Source organism: Archocentrus centrarchus, chromosome 7 (genome assembly GCF_007364275.1).
Source record: "Archocentrus centrarchus isolate MPI-CPG fArcCen1 chromosome 7, fArcCen1, whole genome shotgun sequence".
Classification (NCBI taxonomy): domain Eukaryota; kingdom Metazoa; phylum Chordata; class Actinopteri; order Cichliformes; family Cichlidae; genus Archocentrus; species Archocentrus centrarchus.
Genome location: NC_044352.1, coordinates 14,246,329 through 14,267,217, shown reverse-complemented (window position 1 = coordinate 14,267,217; position 20,889 = coordinate 14,246,329). Strand labels below are relative to the sequence as shown.

General features: G+C 41.7%; 2 protein-coding genes across 3 annotated transcripts in view; both read right to left on the bottom strand.

The window, feature by feature from the left end:
- Positions 1 to 1,534: 1,534 nt before the first annotated feature.
- Positions 1,535 to 11,971, bottom strand: brpf1 (bromodomain and PHD finger containing, 1). The gene is given in 20 exon segments (XM_030734254.1): positions 1,535 to 2,564; positions 3,168 to 3,254; positions 3,256 to 3,289; positions 3,292 to 3,319; positions 3,453 to 3,610; positions 4,000 to 4,012; positions 4,359 to 4,521; positions 4,766 to 4,913; positions 5,003 to 5,281; positions 5,409 to 5,717; positions 6,133 to 6,508; positions 6,723 to 6,851; positions 7,023 to 7,154; positions 7,343 to 7,532; positions 7,928 to 8,445; positions 8,806 to 9,093; positions 9,180 to 9,369; positions 9,714 to 10,089; positions 10,092 to 10,500; positions 11,732 to 11,971. Coding segments are annotated over 19 exon segments (3,966 nt in total). The 5' UTR covers positions 10,456 to 10,500; positions 11,732 to 11,971; the 3' UTR covers positions 1,535 to 2,380.
- A 406-nt stretch (positions 11,972 to 12,377) lies between these two features.
- Positions 12,378 to 20,889, bottom strand: part of LOC115782726 (serine/threonine-protein kinase WNK2) — a 39,868-nt gene continuing 31,356 nt past the window's right edge. Inside the window, exons 25-29 of one of the 2 annotated variants that reach the window (XM_030733107.1) lie at positions 20,592 to 20,816; positions 18,456 to 18,554; positions 16,064 to 16,106; positions 15,223 to 15,523; positions 12,378 to 15,092 (exon numbers count right to left, since the gene is read on the bottom strand). In XM_030733107.1, coding sequence (XP_030588967.1) covers positions 14,742 to 15,092; positions 15,223 to 15,523; positions 16,064 to 16,106; positions 18,456 to 18,554; positions 20,592 to 20,816 — 1,019 coding nt within the window. In that variant the 3' untranslated portion in view covers positions 12,378 to 14,741. The remainder of the gene's footprint in view (positions 15,093 to 15,222; positions 15,524 to 16,063; positions 16,107 to 18,455; positions 18,555 to 20,591; positions 20,817 to 20,889) is intronic. The other variant, XR_004020174.1, reaches the window with a different exon arrangement.

The window sequence follows — 20,889 nt, the reverse complement described above, 5'->3', positions numbered from 1 at the left end:
AACTTCTACTTCCTTGCAGATAAAGATACAGAAACCTCAACCATTTTCACACCTGGAGTCATAGATGTTCTCTAGGAAAGGCCCTTAAAACTGCATTTAGTATCTATGCATGCAAATGATCCTTTCTTGCTCTTGTAGATTGTTTCTTACCACGTTGGCTGTTCAGACTTCATGTTCTAGATTAATCAGAGGTTGTGGTTTGTGGGTTAACTCATCTGCTAAAATCTAAATTTTTAATCATACAAAAACCCAACTGCCTGTGGATTGTAGATGCGGTAATTATAGAGCGGATATCTAAAACAGACCTTTCATAGAAAAAAAAAAAAACTTAACAGATTTCCGCATCAGTATAAGGTCGCCTCCTGTGTTAAAGAGTGCTCTGTTAAAACCACTGACTGATGCTTATCAGTTGTTTCCACTCAGTTGCTCAGAGCCGGAAACAAGGCGTCCTCACAGAGAGGTGTGTCTTCTTGAATGCAAATTTAAAGATATGAAGCCTGTGGTGAGTGGGTACTCCAAACCGGGTGGGGAATCTTTACCATGTCTGGAAAGAGTGATTAAAAACTCTGACTTGGGGTGAGGAAAGTCACAGTGGTTATCAAGTGGGCTCACATGACAACTAAAAAATGGCAAAACAAAGCTTATGGGAAATGTGGCTTAAATGAGTGTATAAGCAAATGATACAAGGAGGAAATGCACAGAAATGGCCGTCTTTGTAACATCTTGTATCTTTTCTTGATGATCACAAATACTTAAAATACAAATATTGTTACTATTATATTTCTATTATTATATTTATCTGGGACTACTGGCAGTTTTTTTCCCACTGGTCTAGCGTCAACACATTTAAAACACTCAAAACTCTGGAAACCTCTGGAAAAAAAAAAAAAGCAGCGACATGATATGTATATTGTGCAAAAGTAGAACCACTCTATCTTTATATACCATAATACACCGTACTTACTTTGAGAGCAAAAACCCAGCAGAACCAGTTAAAGGGCCTTACAGTAGATGGGAGGTGTGTGCTTAATGCCTTATTAGCACTGTGAACATCTTTAAGTCGCTTAACTGGAACGAAGAAAGCTCAAGGGGGAAAATAGCTTCACGCTGTCGGGTGTGACACATACAGTATTTACCCTTTCAGAAAAGACAAGGTTGACTTGAGCCTTTAGGCAAATCTGGACCCTAAAGAATATACTTGGCAGTGCTTCAAGTAGACCAAATGTGACTGAACATCGATGTCAAATCTTTCACCTTATGTGTTGCACTGTCAGTTTGTCTGAGTCATTATCTAAATGGCAAATGTACCAGGCCTTGAGAAACATGTATGACTCATTATTTCCCTGGAAAGAGGTAATAGGAGGGTCTGAATTTTCTGCTGAACATAAAGAAATACTTCAACAGAACAAAAAGGAACCAGGAAGAACAAGAGAGACGACAAAGGCACCCAAAGCTTTAAAAGACCTCATTTTTTTTATTAAACCTCTATCTTTATGCAATCTTTTTATAAACACGATCTAAGCCTGAGCTGAGACTAAGACAGACAGTGAGGCAATCGTGTGTTTTCAGTTTATTCCTCATTATTCATTGACCAAGATGGCCTGGTGTGACATGTACATATCTTAACAAACCGTAAAACAGGAGACATGATGAACACGTACTGACAGACAAAAGGGGCCACATGATGATGTCCGGTGCGGTCGAAAATTGATTAGAAGTAGTTTATGATGACACAAGCTTGCGGACCTTGTTAATGAGAAGTCAGCAGAATAAATTACAGTAACGTTGGTGTGCCCCCCAGCGAGGGCTGTGGACAGTCTCTCTTTGTGCTCCTCGTAAATATGACTTAGACGCTAGCACCAGGCCGTTTACTTGTTTTTTTGCTGAGGTGGTGATCACGTGAGAGACGTAATGGCGGTGTGGGATGTCCACAGTGTGTGCATTCAATGTACACTAGACACATTTCCCTGTTTGCATGTGAGATTGCATGTGTGACTGTGGGAGAAAAACAGGGAAAGGCAGAGTCGTGTATGCATCATAGTGTAACACTATGTTTCTGAGTCTGTAAACCATTATCTCACTTGTTATTAAACATATATTGACCACATACAAGGAATATTTTGATTCATAGCATATTCCTCCATTTTTTCTTTTTTTATCAATTCTCTTAAATACAACATTTTACATGTCAGATTAAATACGGCTTAGTGTGCATGAGTGTGAATATCACGGGGTCAAGACAGTGGAGTCCCCCCCCCACTCCTTGCTACTGGCACTGTTTTTTCTTTTTACTTTGTAATCTATGATGTAGGGTTGGGCTCTCTAGTGAGAAACACGACACCTGCAAGCACCCGCACATAAGGTTCGTGTGTGTTTGTGTTCAGTCACTGTCACTGGTTTCGCTGCTGGGGTCTCCCTGCACCTTGCTGCGGTGCTGCATGGCGCGGTGATAGGCCACCTGCACTGACTTGCGGATATTGGACTTCCTGCCTTCCAGCATCTTTTCTTTGTCCAGCTCTTGGTCCACCCCAAGAGGCACCAGCTTAGAGCGCGGCAGCCACTGCCTACATGCACAAAAGCACTCGAGTTACACAGTGTTTTCAATTAAAGGTGCACTGCAAAACAGCCAAGAAACTAAAAAACAAAAGCATGCAGCACTCGTTAAGTCCAGATAAAGTTACTATTTGTTAAAGTGTAATAAAATTTCCTATGACGGCCACAACAGGTTCACTGACTTGATAACTGATTTGACTTTTGAGTTCATGTATTCTAGATACCTTCTTACAAACTGCCGCCTTCATCAAGTTTTTTTTTTATTTTTATTTCTCCAGACTTAGAAAAACATGACCATACCTGACTGCACAGAACAAAGTGACCTAAAATAAAATGTTATTTCCCTCCTATTATCAAAACCACGTTCGCCCTATTTCTGCTAAATGTGCTGTCATTGCGCTTCCGCATAAGGGCTGCAGTTTGCTTTGAACTACTGCCACAGAGCTACTTGAGCACAAACATCCAGTAACATCACAGCAGCTTTCACTTGCATGTTCCTTCCGCACAACTGCTTCAGTGTGTTAGAATTAAAGCAGAGGTTTGCCAGGAAAAAAAAAAAACAGAAGTGAATATGAGAATGAGTCATGACAACAACAACATTTAAAAACACTAACCATGTTCTCTTGTTGTCAAAGAAGAGGACCAGGAACAGGTGCTCTCGGGCCTCCTGGGTCATTTGCTCCCCAAGTTTCAGCACATCAAGGAGGGACAGGAATTGGGACACCTCGGTGGAACACCCCTCCCTGGGCATCTTTGGGTCAATTATCTAAAACCAAATAGTGGCACGAAGAGGATTAGAGAGCTAATAACTGGAGGGAAAAAAAGAAGAAAAAAAAAAAAAAATCTCAGTTCACTTGACTGTCAGTCTGTGCTCTTTGTGTTGTTCACTCGTGTCTCACCAGGGCAGGATATGAAGGATAGCCTCTGCACTTGCGCCACACCAGGTCTAAAGCTTCCAGAGAAGAGTAATCATCTGAAGCCATCCAGCACCCCTGACCTGTCTCGGCCCACGCACCACTGACAGTTGGAAAACAGTGACCGTTAAGCAATCTCACTTCTAGTTAAACACTAATTTTATGACACAATAACACTGTTCTAAGCAGTTATTTGAAACACTTCCCTTTAACTTAAAAGCTATCATCTGCCTTCCGGTTGCACCTGGGTGAAGAATGATACAGCTCGTCTAGTGCTGGGTGGAGTATCGTAACAGTGCTTGATGTGATTTGGCTACATAAATATAACTTAACACAGGGAAAACTGATCTCTCTTTTGTTTTTTTCCCTGTCACTTCCTCTGACCATTTTTAACGGCCCCAATATCAAAACAGCAACTGCAGCTTCTGTTTTGATTATATGTGGTGGCTGTGACAGCTTACAGCGAAGACACGGCCGGAAAATTCAAAATGGCACGGTTTTTTTGGTTGTTTTTTTTTTTAAATACACCTACGCTGTTTTTTGAGCTATCGATGAGCAAGAATACGAGAAGTCTTACCACTGTGTTTTTTAATACTATCTTTCGCGCTATCAGTGCAATTGCAGAAAAAAACGTTGCTTTGATGTTCTCGCAGGTAAGGACATCTGTGTCAGTTTTGTGCTGCATTTTCAATTTCAGTCCACATTTTTAATCAACAGTGTTTTCGTTGGTAATTAAGCTTCAAATGAAATCAGAGCAGGTCAAACAAAACACTTCTGCCATCATACCAGACTGGTTACAGGCTCAAAAGATGCCATTTGTCAGTATGTTGGGTGATTCTGAGAAAAAAACTTAACGTCTAAATAAATAGAAACTAATTGTATATGCATTACGTCGGTCTTAGAGGACATAAAAGAGTGCTTACAGTGGGAAACACTCCTCGATCCTCCGACTGAGTAGGAATCATTTTCAGTGCCTGACGTTTCCTCGCTGCTATCTTCCTGGAAGGCGCGAGAGAACGATGCCTTTCCTCTGCCCTGTTTAGAGGGGGTGGTGCTGTGAGAGAAAACAGACAGGACTATTAAGAGCCATATAACTTTATCACAAGTGTTTGCCGTTACAACAACTTGATGCTGTGAGCAAGGAACTTTCTGCTGCAAAGTTAAAACAGCGTGGTAAAGGTGGCATAAAACGTCAGCAGAAATGGTCGTTAGGTCAGTGGGTTTGCTTCTGCAAATGCAACCTTACACTCACTTTAACTGAACAGATTTTAAGAGTACCAGGTGTGAGCAGTAATCACCTGGTCCTGTCTGAAGCTGCACTGCTGCTGCTGCTGGTTGTGGACTCAGAGTCTGAGCTTGAACGAGGGAGACGAGGCTCGTTCCTGTACACACGGAAGCTTTCCGTCACCGGCTGGTTTCCTGTATCGAAGCCATTACTTGGCAATCCTGAAAGGAAGGAAACAGAGATTAGTGAGTGAGGATGTAAGCTGGCATTTCCGGTTCATGAAAAGTTTATCGCGAACCGTGTGCTTTACCTGGCAGCAAGTCGTCATTGTCACTGTCGCTGTCGGAGCTGGAGCTAGTGTGGGGGCTGCGGGGCCTCTTCCTCTGCCTGCTTGGTGAGAGCAGGGGGAGTTGTGGGGGACCGATGGGGCTTTGGCTCACCCCTGCCCCAGCATAACCCGAATCCCTGTTCTTGGGGGGGCGTCCTGGCCTTTTGGGGGGTCCAGACATTTTTTGGTTCTTCTTGGAGAAGAGGACAGATGTCCGACGGCCCACCTCTGGAGTCAGGGCAGATGAGGACACATTCAGATCTTGATGGGGAGAGAGGTTTATATGTTAAAAAGACAAGCAAATCCTTATTATTCCACTGCTGCTGAAAAGCAAACGTCATTATCATTGTCATGTTGGACATTAATGTTATTATTTTCCTAGACACACCCTTTCCACCGATCTCCTGGCTGCTGCTCTCTCCCCCCTCATCATGGTGTCCTGCAGATGATGAATGATGGGGGAGAGAAGAACTCCGATCTCCTCCGCTGACAGAGTCCCGGCCCCCCATGCCAGAGCCTCCTTCCCGCTGATGTGCAAGCTTCCTCTTGATCACACTGATCTCCTTTCTTAGGGCCTTGGCTCTACGAGATTGGCCAATGCTATGCTTCCCTGAGCTGACCTCATCTAGACGTGCCTGCAGGTAATGCAGCTGCTCTTCCAGTGGTAACCTTCGCCTGTTTTCTGGCAGGAGCAGGTCTGTATGAGCCAAGGAGAAAGAGAGGTAAAAAGTAAAAGTCTAGCATACATAAGCAAACAGAATGTGTTATGATGTTTTAGCTTAACAGAAACTGAACTACATGAATTACATGCGTCACCTACTGGTAGAAAAGTGAACTTTTCTGCACTATATTATTTGCTACTGTTCATCATTGAACTGCTTGTTTGTGACAAATGATTGCACAGTAACCATATAAATCAGCTAACCTTGTAAATGTCATTTTCTTCTTCATTTTATACAACACTGTATCATACAGCCTATTAATTGGCCGCAAAATGTCTTTTAAAGAAGTTTAAATCACATCTTTTTTTTTTGCCTTCCTTCTTCTTTCACTGGTGCTTGAGAAAAAAAAATATTTTGGTTGCCAAAAACCTCCCAGTCAGAGACATTTACCATCTTCATTAGAAGACAACGGCCGGTCTCTTTCTCTATCCCTGTCTCGCTCCCTCTCCCGCTCTCTGTCTCTCTCTTGGTCACGTTGGCTGTCCGGGCTCGGCTCTCGTTGGAGATGCATGCCGGTCTCGTAATCGAAGCCGATCCGTTCAGCTTGTCGCCTGGCCGTTCTTATGACAGCCCCGCCCATCTCTCTGAGCCGCAGGGCAGCGCGATAAAACACGGTGTCCTTGGCGTTGTACTTGAGACAGTTGTTGACAATGAGACCAAAGTCGGCCTCAAAGGCCTCAAAAGTGAGGTAGCGATGGGACTCTAGCAAGTTCCACATGGTCTGAAAGTCCATTGGAGTGTCAATATGGTCCAGGTAGTCTGGCACCTAGGTTATAGAAGGTAGTGAACAGACTGAGCCATAAGAATTTTTATTTGTACAGTGAGCTTTCACTGAAGAAGTGAAGAAGAATTTTTGAGGATGCTACAAAGCCAAAAATACATTATATACTTTACACCTGTTCATAGACATAAAACAGAAAAGAGACAATCATAAGTATATGAACATCAGATTTCTTGTGATAGTGAGTATGTACATTTACCTCTGCCAGTGGTACAGGCTCAGTGAAAAAGTTGTTAGTGTCTCTTTCCTGTAACTGTTCCAAGGTACTCCTCAATAGCACTAGGAAAGGAGTTAGCTGCATCTCCAGCGCCATCTGCTGTATTTTAATCTGAACACAGACACATTTTCAGCAAATTAACAAAGAGCTGCACAGTTAGATGTATGTATATGTACATAAATTCAGTACAGACTGGCCCAAATAAAGAGATTCATATTGTTCATTGATCTGTAAGCTCAGTGGAAGAAACACAGTACTCTCTTGCTATTCTTGGTGTCTCACCGTCTCCCTCTTGAGCTTTTCCCTTTTCCGAATGAGCTCCACCAGCAGCCTTGCTCTTTCCAGGTCGTGTCTCAGCCTCTGCCATGCCTTTAGCTGCTCCTTTAAAGCGGTCTGTTTCTCCTCACTGTCTCTCTATAACACCAACATGCACGAACCCATAAACATGTTGGGACAGATCATGTTTCAGATATCAAGTCCAAATCAAGTTAGTTTATTTCTACAGCACATTTAAACACAACAGATGTTGACCAAAGTATTTCAGGTATCAGACAACGGAATGAGACAAACACAAAATTACAGCAATAAACACCAAAATTTACCGAAGAAGGTTGTGACGCAGGCTGCGGTGGGAGTGGGTCAATATGTCGCTGTGACTGCAGGTGTGTCTGAAGCCGGCGCAAAAGAGGCACACCGTTCCGACTTTGCCTCTTTAGGGTCCAGTAGCTGTGAAGTCGTTGCATGAACTGGCTTTTCCTGGGTACCGTCAGGTTACTGGTGATTTTGCTCAACCTGGAGAGAAGAAAACACTTTTAACTCTTAAGTTTAAAGCCTCTTACAAATGTACTGTCAAAGCCATACTGTGACACAGTATGCAACGATAAGCAATTTAAAATAATTTACTCAAACTAAATCAAACATAAAACAGAACAGAATGTACAATAATCAATCATCACTAATCAGTAAATAAAATAAAACAAGACAAAAATTAAAAGGTTAAAAGGCCAGAATAGAATAAAACTACAGATTGGTTACAATGAAGAAAATAAATACAAACAAAAAAAGAAAGCAATGATTTTTTTTTTTTTTTTGCTGCTGCACATGCAGTTTTGTATTAACAGGAAAATGGGCATATGTGTTTACTGGACCTTTGAGGCACAGACGGTACAGGTGCAGAACAGGCCTACCTGTGGGGAGGTATGCAGGGCACTGACACCACTGGTGCAGCAGCTCTCCTCTCAGCTAAGATCTTCCTGGCTCTTTTCATCTTCAGCCTGGATTTGGCCTTTGCCCTCTTCACCCGCTCAGAACTCCAGCCCTTGGAGTCATCATCATGGCCAATGCTAGGCTCATCATCTTCCTCCAGCTCACCTTCGCTGTTAGATGAACCCATGCTGGCCCCACCTACTCCTCCCAAAGGACGGGCCGATCCAGGGGGCGTGTGGATGTCACAGTATGCCGTCTTCCGGACGCTGAAAGAGGTGCCATTGGCCCCAGTCTCTCTTACAGGTTCCATTTTCATATATAGGCCTGCCTGCTGGGCACAGGTGACATGGAAAGCGGTGTAACAGTTGGCTTTATGACACTGGATGCAGGCGCCCGAGCCGCGCTGTTTGCAGATGTAGCAGGTGAGCTTCCAGCGTGCAGGAGGAATGTGTTCGATGCTATCGATCGGCTCCAGAAAGACTGTGTTTGCAAAGCAGACCTGCAGAAAGGCAGCAGAATTTATTTTACTGCGATGATGTCAACAGGGTTAACAAGACAACAGACTGAGTCTGCCTCACTGTACATTAACCATGACAGCATTCATCTGGCTAGCGATAACTGTAGCATAATTTAAATTTAAATATGTAGTGCTATTTCTTGAAACATTCATACTTAATATGCAACTAACATCCTCATGGTCTTTAACTGTGTAATATCAATAAAATAATAATAATAACAATAATAATAAAGAAAAACTTTATTTTTATAACCCCTTTAAAAACAGAGTTTACAAAGTGTAAACTCAGGAGTGAACTTATACAGTTCATCAATATCTGCATGGTGATGTATATGAATTTACCTCTGGGATCCAGAGGGCACACACAACATGGGCCCAGCGTGCGTCGTCTGTCTGCTTGAAAGCACCGCCTTTGTTCGGGCATAGAGCACAGTCCACAGCTCTGCTCGGCGACTGCAGACAGCGGCGACATAACCACTGGCCCTCCGGGATATAGGGAACGCCGTAGCACTCCTGGTGCACTGCCAGGTTACACATGTCACAAAAGAGGATCACATTGCTGTTCTGACACTCTCCATCGTTACAGATGCAGCAGACGGCATCTTCATCAATCAAGGTACTGGGGTCCGCCTGAGAGAGAACAGTACAAGAACATATCAGAGCTGAATGCATTTGTGTCAAGCTTTGACCATCATCTCCCCCTTTGCGTCTGGTACCTTATTGTGGCTCTCAAAGTATGATTCCTTTTCTAAGCGGTCCATGAGATACTCAAAAACCTCCTGAGGGATGGGTGTCACACCATCACGCCGCCGCTTGTCGTTCATGATATCAAGCCAGATGTAGTCCTCCTCATCGATGTCATACTCTACCTCCTCATCCAGCTCCTCCACAGACTTATCGATATACCTGGAGCAAAGAAGAAAAAGAGAAGGGTAAAATTAAGATGTGTTCACACAAAGAATACTTAGCATGCAAAGAAATATAATTAAGGTGTCAACTTTAATTTTGTGCACAGAGAGGAATAATGGCACAACAGTATGAGTGAAGCACAGTAACAAAAACTTATCAGTGCTAATAAGGTGTGACTGGCTGTATCAAACATTCAGGTCAGAGCATACTTTTTGTATTAAAATATGTCTACTCATGCAACTCATGGCCAACTTACTTTGCTTTAAAATGCATGTTCCTCTCAACAATGCTGTTTATAATCCTTATACATATGTATGAAATAACTAAATTTCCTTGCAGACCTGTAGTATGATGATGGCCGAGGTGGGGCATCAGGTCTGTCTTGATCGAGTTCTCTGAACACAGCTTCCGGGAGCTTGACTGCGGGACCAGACTGAGCGCTGTGATGATGAGATAAGCCATCCTTCTTCTTGGCTTTGCTCTTATGTTTCCCAGTCTTTGGTGTGGCTTTGCCCCCATTAGAAGATGGGATATCTGAGCGGTCCTTGCCGCTGCCTCCTAACTCGCTGCCGCCGGCTCCACCGTCACTACCATTACACATTCCGCCACCACTACTACCAGTTCCAGATGGAGGAGCATCCTCCGCATCGCTGTCTTCATCTGACACCCCATCTATATTCTCGAAGATGCTAATGCGATGAATGCGTCCTTGAATCTCACCTCCACCATGCGCTGTGCCTGGGCATAGGTCATGGTCTCTCTCCCCGGGGAATGGGAGCGTTCTGAGTGATTGGGGCTAACAGGAGTGTTCCCTCCATGTCCCAGTCCTCCTACTCCATTACCCCCGCCATCATCCGTATCCCCAGAACCTGTCAGCGAAGCACGAGGAGGCCGTCCCTTCCTCTTCTTCTGGGGAACAGCCTGAGCAGGAGTTGGGTTGTCGTGGTCATAGTGGTAAAGGTGATACTCGATGCCGCTGTAGCTCTTGTAGACTTTACGGCAAGTCTCCACGGGACACTCATATGGGGGCTTGGTGGCCCGCAGGTTGTGGCAGAATGTCTTCACGTCAAAGTCCAGCCCCATTGTGCCAACAGCCACTGCTGGGACAGATGGTGTTCAAGTTTACATCTGAAACACATGAACACAAACGGGAACAATGATATTTGGTAAACACACAGCACATAGCAGATACTGGGCACTGTATCCCAAGAGATGCGGTTTAAGAGCCCCAGTCTAGATCAGCAGTACCCGTACGTTTTACACCTGTTATAGTGAGGTCACGTGACCAATGCTGGTAGAAAACAAATTATGATCTGTTATCCAGTAACAGGTGCACTAAGGTCAACATGTTTGCTTATGATCCTTGAGAGGTACAATCATGTAATACAAGCAGCAAACAGTAACGGCAACAACCACAGCTGGGCAACTGTAAATCCGAGCTCGTTTGCAACTCTTGTTGAAAGAGAACAAAATTTAGCTAGCTCGAAGCCCCTTCCCCGACAGAACCTACGGACTCGGCGTATTTTAATACAGCTAACATTAGCATTAGCATTTTACTGCTGCATTCCCCCCAAAACAAAGCTGCTGCTAGCCTTCTGCTAACAGCAGTTAGCAAACCACAATACTGGCCACTTCACAAATAAGCACAGTAAAAGAAAACATTGCCACCACCACACGAAGAAGTAAGTAGTAAGTAGTAAGTAAAAGTAGTCAGTAGTAAAGAAGTAGAGTAGTAAACGACACAAACAGGCCACACGAGCCTCGGTTATTATGATTATTATTTTTTTTATCTTAATCGTCGCTCGGTATTTCATTCAAGCTCACTAACATTTAATTCGCGTGCCAGATCGTAGTTGTGTCCACTGGGCAAACGTTAGCCATGCAAAGCTGACATTACAGCATTTCAGTGTAGCTACTATTAAAAATTAACAATACACACGTGAATGTTTGGGGCTACACACACCGCAGCCTGGCCATTCAGCCCCCAGTGTTTCCCTCCACAATGACCTCACCCCGTGAATCTGTGAGGCAAAATGACAGCCTGCCTTCCTGTGGAGACTTTATCAAACTAAGGTCTATCAAACCGTTCCTTTTCCTCCTTTACGCCGAAATATCTGCGAAATAATTTGTTTTGTGAGGGGAACTGGCCAGACATGCTCATTTATTTATTTTTTTCTGCAGTAGGACCTAGACAACGTCCGTTCGTGTCGTCGGGGTACAGGGGTTAAGATGGATAGCCGCGATTACTGTGAAAATACACCCACAATCATATAACAAGAAAATTTTTTAACCCAAACGGAGCTTTTTTTTTTTACCCGTTTAAAGCTAACAGTGCAGATCTAACGTTATAAACACTTACTACTCCACGCTCCTCAGAACTGCGTGCTTCGGAAACCTCACAGCAGCTCACAGCGGTTGTTCCAGATCGATTTTGAATTCATTAAATAATCCCAGATTAGCTCAGAGGAGGGGTAGGTACAATAAAAATGTTTTTATGAAACCATATAATATCCCACGAATTTCATTGTGTTGGGAATAATTCAGGAACTCCGTTGAACAAAAGGGGCAACCACTACTGTAACGCTGCGCCGCAGTCGCGGGTCGACAGATTCGCCACACAAAGCAGGCTCTGTTTCTCGACTTTAGTACCTAAATGTAGTCTTTTGGGACATTTTAAGAGATTTTTAGAGATACTTCGTGATCCAATTAATTTTATCTTCTTAAAAGGTACGCTGAATGATTTATTTTATTGCCAGGGTCTGTACTGTATGTTGCGAATCTGTGGCTTCATTTCAAAGATGTCGGGGGTGTGAAAAGTCCGGCCTCCCAGAAACACTTCCTGTCTATCGTAAAAATAGAACCATAAAATTCACTGAGTATTTATTAATTGAGCAATTAAAATAAATAAATAAAACTTTATGCTATGTCCCTGTGCAATAAATAATATACACAGTATGAAATAAACTCAAGAGACTAAAATTTGCAAATAACAATGAGACATGCCATCAAGCATAAAATATTTATTTCTCTCTCAACATACAGTCTGTGATAAGAGTGCAGCAGGACAGGGTGGGGTAATGCAGTGGGACATAGAGCAGGCAAAAAGCAATCCCACAGTTTGAATACAAGCCTTTGACAAACAGTGCATATTCACCAGGGGGCAATGTTGTCCACAGAGAAGCGAGATGGGCAGAGCTGCTTCCGCCTCTGCGCATCTCGGCTCTCCGTTTGATCAGTGCATCCAAATGAATATGCCATAGAGTTGTTCCCTCCTCTGCTTTCCTGAGTTAGCAGCGAGGGAGGTGGAACAAAACATACTAGATACAAGTGACAGAGAACAGAAATCTCTTACTACTGGAAGTATTTCACCAAAGCAGAAGACTCTGCATAATATCCTATAAAAGTCCAATTCAAACCGAATTGATGGAATAATATACATCAAAGCAACCCCTCCTCCTCCTCCACCATCACGACCACCATCATCATCATCATCATCATCATTATAATTCATCATCCCAAAAAAAAAAAAAAAAAAAGAAAAAAAAAAAAAAAGTACAAATACAAGAAAACTGTACAATTCACAGCTTGGCAAGATTGAGGGTGCTGAAATCTTTCAAATGTGCTGTGGAGATGTGAAATTTCTAACCATAATAGCAGGAACTGTTAAGCTTTGTGGAACATGAAAAGTTGGCCATGCTCATCAGTGATACAAAAGTACAGGTGGGTGAAACCCACTTATATACAGTGTAGGAACTCTTTTAACGCAGAATAAAGGGAGACTATATGTTGTGCAAATCTCCCACATCAAGTGTCATTTTGCATTTTGAAATATATCACTAGAAATAAAACAGAAAACAAAGCCGACATCAAAAGAAACCTGTGAAATGAACACATCAAAATTTCAACAAGGCAATTTCAACACCGCTTTGTTAGCATCTCATTTGTTAATCTGAGGAGTCTTATTTTTGAGTACCACTGTATGTGAACAGAAAACCTAACTATACAGTAGGATCACCTTTACAGATGATAGCAGCATCACACAAAAAGAAAAGAAAAAAAAGCTTCAAACATCAAATAGGTTGAAAACATCAGAGCTAACTGGTGATTGCACAGAACATTTTTACATACAGTGTATGCCGAGTACTAGCAAAGTTGAAAGAACATTTACTGGAAGTGAATTCAGTTTGCTGCGTGGTTTGTAATCTTCTTTATACGTTGCCCGGTAACTTCTGTCTGGTGCTTGGTGATTTGTAACTTTTGTTCAACTTTTCAGCTTGCTCCTGTTGCACACATCTGATAAGGCTTGTGGCAAGGCCACGATCAAAGCTTTGTGGAGGGGTTGATTAAATTGCACTTTTGAGCCTCAAGCCTTCACATAATAATCGCTACATTCTGATCAGAACACTTCCGGAGGCATATACTGTAGAAAGAACTATGTACAGTATGTATGGCTCTGGACACCGCCTTTCCTTTGAGCACAAAGCTACAACACTGCCAGCTCTTGTGCTGCCTAATGCATCAGCTGTCCTATCAAAAAGAGGCCGTGTCCTGCTGAACCATTTTGACCTGAATGAGTGGATTTTGGCTGCTGGCGTATTTTTTTTTACCTTCCCTCATCAGTCGTACATTAACCATTTGTTTCTGCAAGGCATCGGTACATCTCACCGCTATGGCATTCCATCTGTCACAGGGGTGGAAAGTAAACAGGCGTTAAAACATGATTCTATTATATAAGACTACATACTGTGTTGACAGTGCAGTAACAGAAGGGCACTCATATGTAAACCAAAAACAAAATTGTAATCTATTAAAACTCAGACTGCATTCAAGTTACATTCAAATAAAATAACTGGAATGCAGACTTGTTTTTTTTTTTCCAACAAAAGAAAAAAAAAGAAAAGAAAAAAAAAATATATATAACTTAATGTTCAAGGCACTACATTCTGTCCAATATTTTCATCATAAATACTGTCCTGTTATTGTATCTCAAACCACTGGTATTTGGATTCCAATGTAGTGTTTAAATTGTACTTAACAGAGAAAGGCAAAAGTAACAAGAAAACTGCAGAACTGAAGAATAAAATGAAATATGGATTTTGTGACCACACATAAAATGTCTAGTATGGCTGAGTCAAGACCAAAGCCAAAAAGGACTAATTATTCAGACATACTTACTTAACATGTACTGTATAATATACACACAGATCTACCCTCACACAGACATTTACTACAGATTAGTGTTGTATGAAGAATCAACACTTTTGTCATGGCATTTACAAGATCAGAATATGTACATGTGTTGCTCTGAACAGAGCAGAGTGGGGCTGGACTGTCTTTCGAATACACACTAATAAATTTTGGTTAGCAGATCAGGTAGTCCTTGTAGTTTTTGGACAGGGGCCATTCTCAGGGCTGTGCATGACCAGAGGGAAAGCTTGAATTTGTGGGTTTGCCATTGTGCCATAGGGCACCATTCTTGCTGCACCGAGCAAACCTACAGGAACCACAGACCCTACAGGACTGGGTAAGCTGGGCCATCTCTGGGGATAAAGAGGACCAGGAACCATCCCAGCATAGGAGCCTGCAGGAACGAGGTAACCAGGAGAGAGCGCTGTGGATGAGGTTGGAGCTAGGGTTGCAGGCATACAAGGGCCTAAAGCAGCTGTCATGGGGCATGAAAGAGGCAGCTGGATCTTGTCGGGACCATTATAACATTTCATCTGGAACAGAGGAGACAAAATATGTGCAGATTCAGACTGACTCAAGCTCACATTAAAAATATCAGAGTACAACTCCTAAACTGACTATAAATTCCCTCCGTCACTGACTGTTCATCTCAGTTCCAAATACCTCATGTGTAACTGCTCCCACCGCTGTTGCTCTGCCTTCCAGGTCCTGCTGACGCCTCTGCTGTTTCATCTGGTTCAGGGAGGGTCGTGGCTGACTGGCCGCCGCTACAGTTTCCTTTGTCCAGTCATCAACCAGTTTGTGAAGATCATCAGTAAATGTGCCTCTCTTGTTGTTGCTGTTGTTGGTCTGGACCTGAGCGAGACGTGTGAATGGCTGAGGAGAGGGTGAGGGTGTGGCTGCAGAGAATGATGGCTGAGTCTGACTGGAGGCTGTCTGAGCAGTGTGGTGTTGAGAGAGGACCCTGAAAAGACACAAAGGCCTTAAAATCTGCCTACTTAAAAAAAATAAATAAAAACAAATAAAAAAAACTGCTGTCAAATAAATTGGCTGCTGTATGGCAGAATTCAGGGCAGTTTCACAAAACAAACCTGTAATGTCACCTTCATGAAAGCCATGTTTAAATAATCCTCATCATTCTGGTGAGGCCAGAGCAAAATGTGTGTACAGGTACCTTTGTGTCACATATTTTGCTAATGTAGCAGCCAAAGGATTACAACATACATGACTTTCATGAATAATTAAAGAAAAATGAAATGTTTGATATGCAAGCAATGACAAATCCAGCAACCAGACATGTATGCACCAACTGCCATGCTAAACGTCAAACAAATAAATGCAACAGATCTGTTTGACGACCCACATTAAACAACTGTGTACATTTCAAGTAATGCCAAAAAACTTTTCAGATTAAAAAAAACAACAAACCAAACATAGGGACTAAATAGTGAGGGACAAAGTAGGAAGGACAGAGAGTAAGAAAGTAAATGGATAGTACTACTACTGGCGCTCTTTTGCCCTAGGACATAGTCGTTTCAGAGTGGACCCTATAAACAGGCAAAACAGCAACAAGACAGAAACAGTTAGGCAGGACACACTGCACACCACAAGTAGGTGGACAAGCTGCTTCAAAAGCACATTCAGCTATCAAAACAATTGAGGAGAGGAGAAGAGGAAAAGGAGGAGGAAGGAAAAAGGGGTATAAAAATCAGTGAGAAGGAGGACTGAGGAAAGAATCTAGGTGTTCTCTTTAAAATCATTTCAAGTGCTGATTCTTAGGAAGTGTACCTGACAAACTTAAAAGAAAACACACTTTGCCTTGACTTATAATGTTGCATGTTTGTTCCTGCACATCTATTGACCTTGTCATGATTATATTTAATATTGAATATAAAAAAAATGTATTGGGATGGACAGAAATTGGTAAAATGCAGCTACTATCATATTGATTAGTATTTTTCTTTTTTGTTTGAATATGCATGATTTACTGTTTCATTAATTGGTAGGGAGAAACCACAAAATGTGTAAACACTTTGTTTTTCTAAGAAAGAAGACTGGAGCCTGGGTTTAAAAAAAAAAGATCCCTTGTCGATGTGAGAATGCCTGTGAAGCAAAATATGAAACCAAAACAACTCAAATTTAAACCAACTGAAAGCACACAGATACGAGCTGGAACTCATCAAGAGTCAGCGATATAAAATAAAAATAAATATAAGAAAAACATGCAGGTAACTCAGGAGAGGTGAAAGAAGAAAACAATAGTAATATTGATGATACAGCCCTTCATATGGCGGAGCAAGTCTCCATCAGTGCCCTGCCTGGCGCCTGCACCATGCACGGTCTTCTCCATCCAAACATGAGGGACACAGAGAGCTCTCTCAATCAAAGCACAGGGCCCTGCTATTAGGGAAGGGTTGGGGGCTTTTCTCTGTGTTAGTATACACAGGATTGCAGACTTAGGCAAAGTGCCTCGACTTGTGTGTGTGTGGGAGGGAGGGAGTGTTACATAATCAAAATTAACAGTGATGGAAACACGCAACAAATAAATAGGGTATAAAGAGTTTGCCATTCTCTCTCAGATGCATACAAACACACAGACACACAACAGCACACCGTCCTGTTTTAGATGTGAACTCAGGCCCATGTTTGGACAGGACTAGGCATTCCCAGCTCCAGTATGCTTGTGGGGTCTGTTTTTGAAAGCCAGAAGCAACTGCACAAAGCAATTGTATGAAGAGAAAGGGGGCAATATATTTAAAAATGAATAGTTATGAATGTAACTGCAGTTCTGTGAATTAATGACCGATTGCCAGAGGAAAGACCGTATACTGAAATAGCTACCTACAACACTGAAGTTACTCGAACCCTGGATCTTCAATATAAGAGGCAGCACACCTTAAAAAAGTTTCCTTTTCAATCTTAATGCCAACTAGATGCATTCTGGGTCCTCAGGGCTACAGAATTCATAGAAATACAGCTACTCTCTGTTCTGCTTCCTGTTTCCCAACCACTAAACACAGCTCACAGTACAGGAACAGGTTGGTAAGATGGCTGACAACAATTACATGTTGTTGCACATCTCTTTTTCTATCTGGAAAATATCCCTCACTGCAAATGAAACACTGGAAAAACTCAGATATCAAGTGGCACAGAAATTACTCTCTACTTGTATGCATAAAAAAATTTTTTAACAATTTGGACCTGCAGATCTCAGCCCCTGCACAAAGAGCAGCTTCTGAGTCATGCTACACTTCTTCAGAAAAACATTATTAAAAAAAAAAAAAGGGCTTTAATTCAAGTTGAAAATATACAACATAGCTAGTAAAGTAAGATCACCCTGAAAGTATGATCAAATTGAAATTTCTTTTCTCTGTGCATGGACTGCCCTCTGTGAAACTGCAGGCTACTCTAACGTCCCCCAGAGTCAGGTAATTTCCACTTCTATATATATTTGCTTTAATTAAGCCACTTTAATTAAATCACTGTCTTTAAGTAAACTATTTCAGAGGAGAAGAGTGAATTTTTAATGCTAGAAGTAGATTCTGCTTAGCAAATACATTTTAATTCAACATGTGCCTATATTAGCTGGCTATATCCGATTTTAAGTTTAGCATTGCAGTCTCATGTTAATAGGTCAGGATATCCTCTGGCAGTCAGAACAAAAATAAATAAAAAATATACAGAACACAAGCTTTAAGGTTGTTGAGGAGAAGTGTGGGTGGTAGGAACAGACAATGGGTTTATGTCTGGTGAGAAGACCTGCAGGGATGGTGAAATAAAATATCCACTATATTCCATACAAATTAAAAAAAAAAAGTTTGATAGGAGAGAGAGGCAGATTAAATAAAGAGAATATGGAAATGAGTGAGGGGAAATATAAAAGAACAAATACAAACAGATGGACAGAGACACAGGTCCACTGAGGAATCTAGTGCGTGGTTTGCTACTAGATTTATAGGTGACTCTCTCTGACGTTTGGTGGTAAACCGTCCAGCCTGCAAAAATGAATATAAGAGGGAAGAAGAGAAGAAACAAGAAAGACACTATGTAAAGTGCACAGAGACTGGGATGAGAAACCCCCACCATTAAAAGCACCAGAAAAGGACAGTTAGGAAAGCATGATATGCAGGATCCCACCATAGTATCTGGTGATGAACGAGACTATTTTGACTCGGATGATAATTCAAACTGTCTGCCTATAACTACGCTCCTCAAAAAAAGTTAAGGGAACACTCAACCATCACAGTATAACATAAAGTCCAGTTAGGAAACATACACCATTGTTAATTATTTTCACCTGTTTTACTGTAAATGAAACTGACAACAGGTGCACTGGAGATACAACAACAACACAAGCCCCAAAAAGGTGGCGGCCACAGAACATTCCTCTGTCCTGACTGATTTTCTGCTAGTGTCTTTCTCACTACTGGCTGCATGACGCAGTACCTGCAGCCCGTTCTGGCTGGACAGTTAGTCCAGCTCCTCCAGAACGGCACATTCATATGAAGGTTTGCTGTGTCTCCCAGCACACTCTCGAGAGCGTGGAGGAGATACCAGGAGATGGATCATTACCATCTCGTGGTACCAGCACTGAAACAGCAAGAAATAAACCAAGAAAAAATTAATGAGGAAGGATGAGGACAGAGTAATGATCTGTGACCACCACATGTAAAACCGTATCTCTTTTGGGGGTTGTCTTATTGTTGCCTCTCCAGTGCACCTGCTGCCACTTTCATTACACTAAAGCAGGTAAAGATTCACAGTGGTTTATGCTTCCTAACTGGACAGTGTTCCCTTCATTTTTTGAGCAGTGTATACAGCCTTATTAGGGATTCTGGGAAAAGGTAAAGGTATTGTGGAAGGTTGATGGTTGCCTATTTTTATGTATTTGATGGCATTACATGTCTATACCTTGGAACACCTTGAATTGAATATGAAACCTAAAAACATAAAAAAAAAAAGGAAAAATAATTAAACTGCAATGTTTGAAACACAGAAATCACCCAGCTTCAAACAATATTTTGCTGATACTACAGTCACTAAAATTCTTCCCTTCTCATTTCCAACATTAAAATACTGCTAGCAAACTACAAGAAAGTAATGCTTTATTATCTGCATGTTGTGATGAAGCGTTAGATGAATGGCACAGTGAAAAACTTTTCAGTCTAAAATGTGTCTTTTTTTTGTGCAGTGGTCTCACATTGAGCGCGCCAATAAGTTGCTTTGTTAATAACTTTGGATATGATACTGAAAAGCCAATTAGCCATGTATTAGTACTATTAAGCTTTCAAGCAAATACTTAGAAATGTGATTTCTGAAGTCTTCTATACTGCAGAATGTAGCAGATTAATAAACATTGTTTCCACAGTTCCTTTATTTATTTTTCTGGTTAAAATTCCTCGGCATAAACTTTATAAAAACTCACTTTTCTTTGTTTATGCAGTACTAGGAAATATAAATTAGCCTAAGTGTGACTTTATTATGTGAACTCACAGTACAACAAGTTTACACACTTTCTTTTTGACTTTTAACACTCTTTTATTTATTTCAATTTATGTATATGGTTTTAAATGGTTGCTTTTACTGATTGTTGTGCAGCACTTTGCTCAGAGTTGTTGTGTTTATATGTGCTATGTAAATAAAATGACCTGACATAAATTCACTCACTTATAAATAACTGGTTTCATCATTAGTACACAAGAATTAATGGTTTATGTTAGGACACAATGCAGTTACTGATGTATCGCACAGTGCCAATTTTTCTCTCAATTTGAGAAAAAAAAAAAGAGGCATTCATTTAACATTGAAACATTTGGGAATATACAGTATGTGATGTTTTCAGTGGTCCTATAGTACATATAATATGAAGTTTGCAGCTGTAAAAAATGCTGCCCAGGAGCACCATTAACAATTAACTATCTGCATAATAGCAGATTGCATGTCCATCTGCATGAGCACACACACACACATGCTACACACGCACCTACACACCTACACACCTACACACACACACACAAACCTATAATATGTACCTTGGCCAGGGCCAGCTTGGTTGGTGTTTCCATCACCATGTAGCCCAGCGTAAATATTGTCTGAGGAGAAAGAACCCTTCAAGGAACAGGGTTGCTGAGTGTGGACCTGCTCTGGGGCAGTGCTTGGCTGATTGCTGGAGCTGGAGCAGCCACTGGAATGGGCTGAGCCATCCGACAGAAGCGAACTTTTAGCTGGGGAGCCGGACGAACTGGCAGCACTCTCACCTTGGCACGAAAATAAAATAAAATAAATAAATAAAGCGTGAGTCAGAATGAATCACACACTCCTACAAGTTTT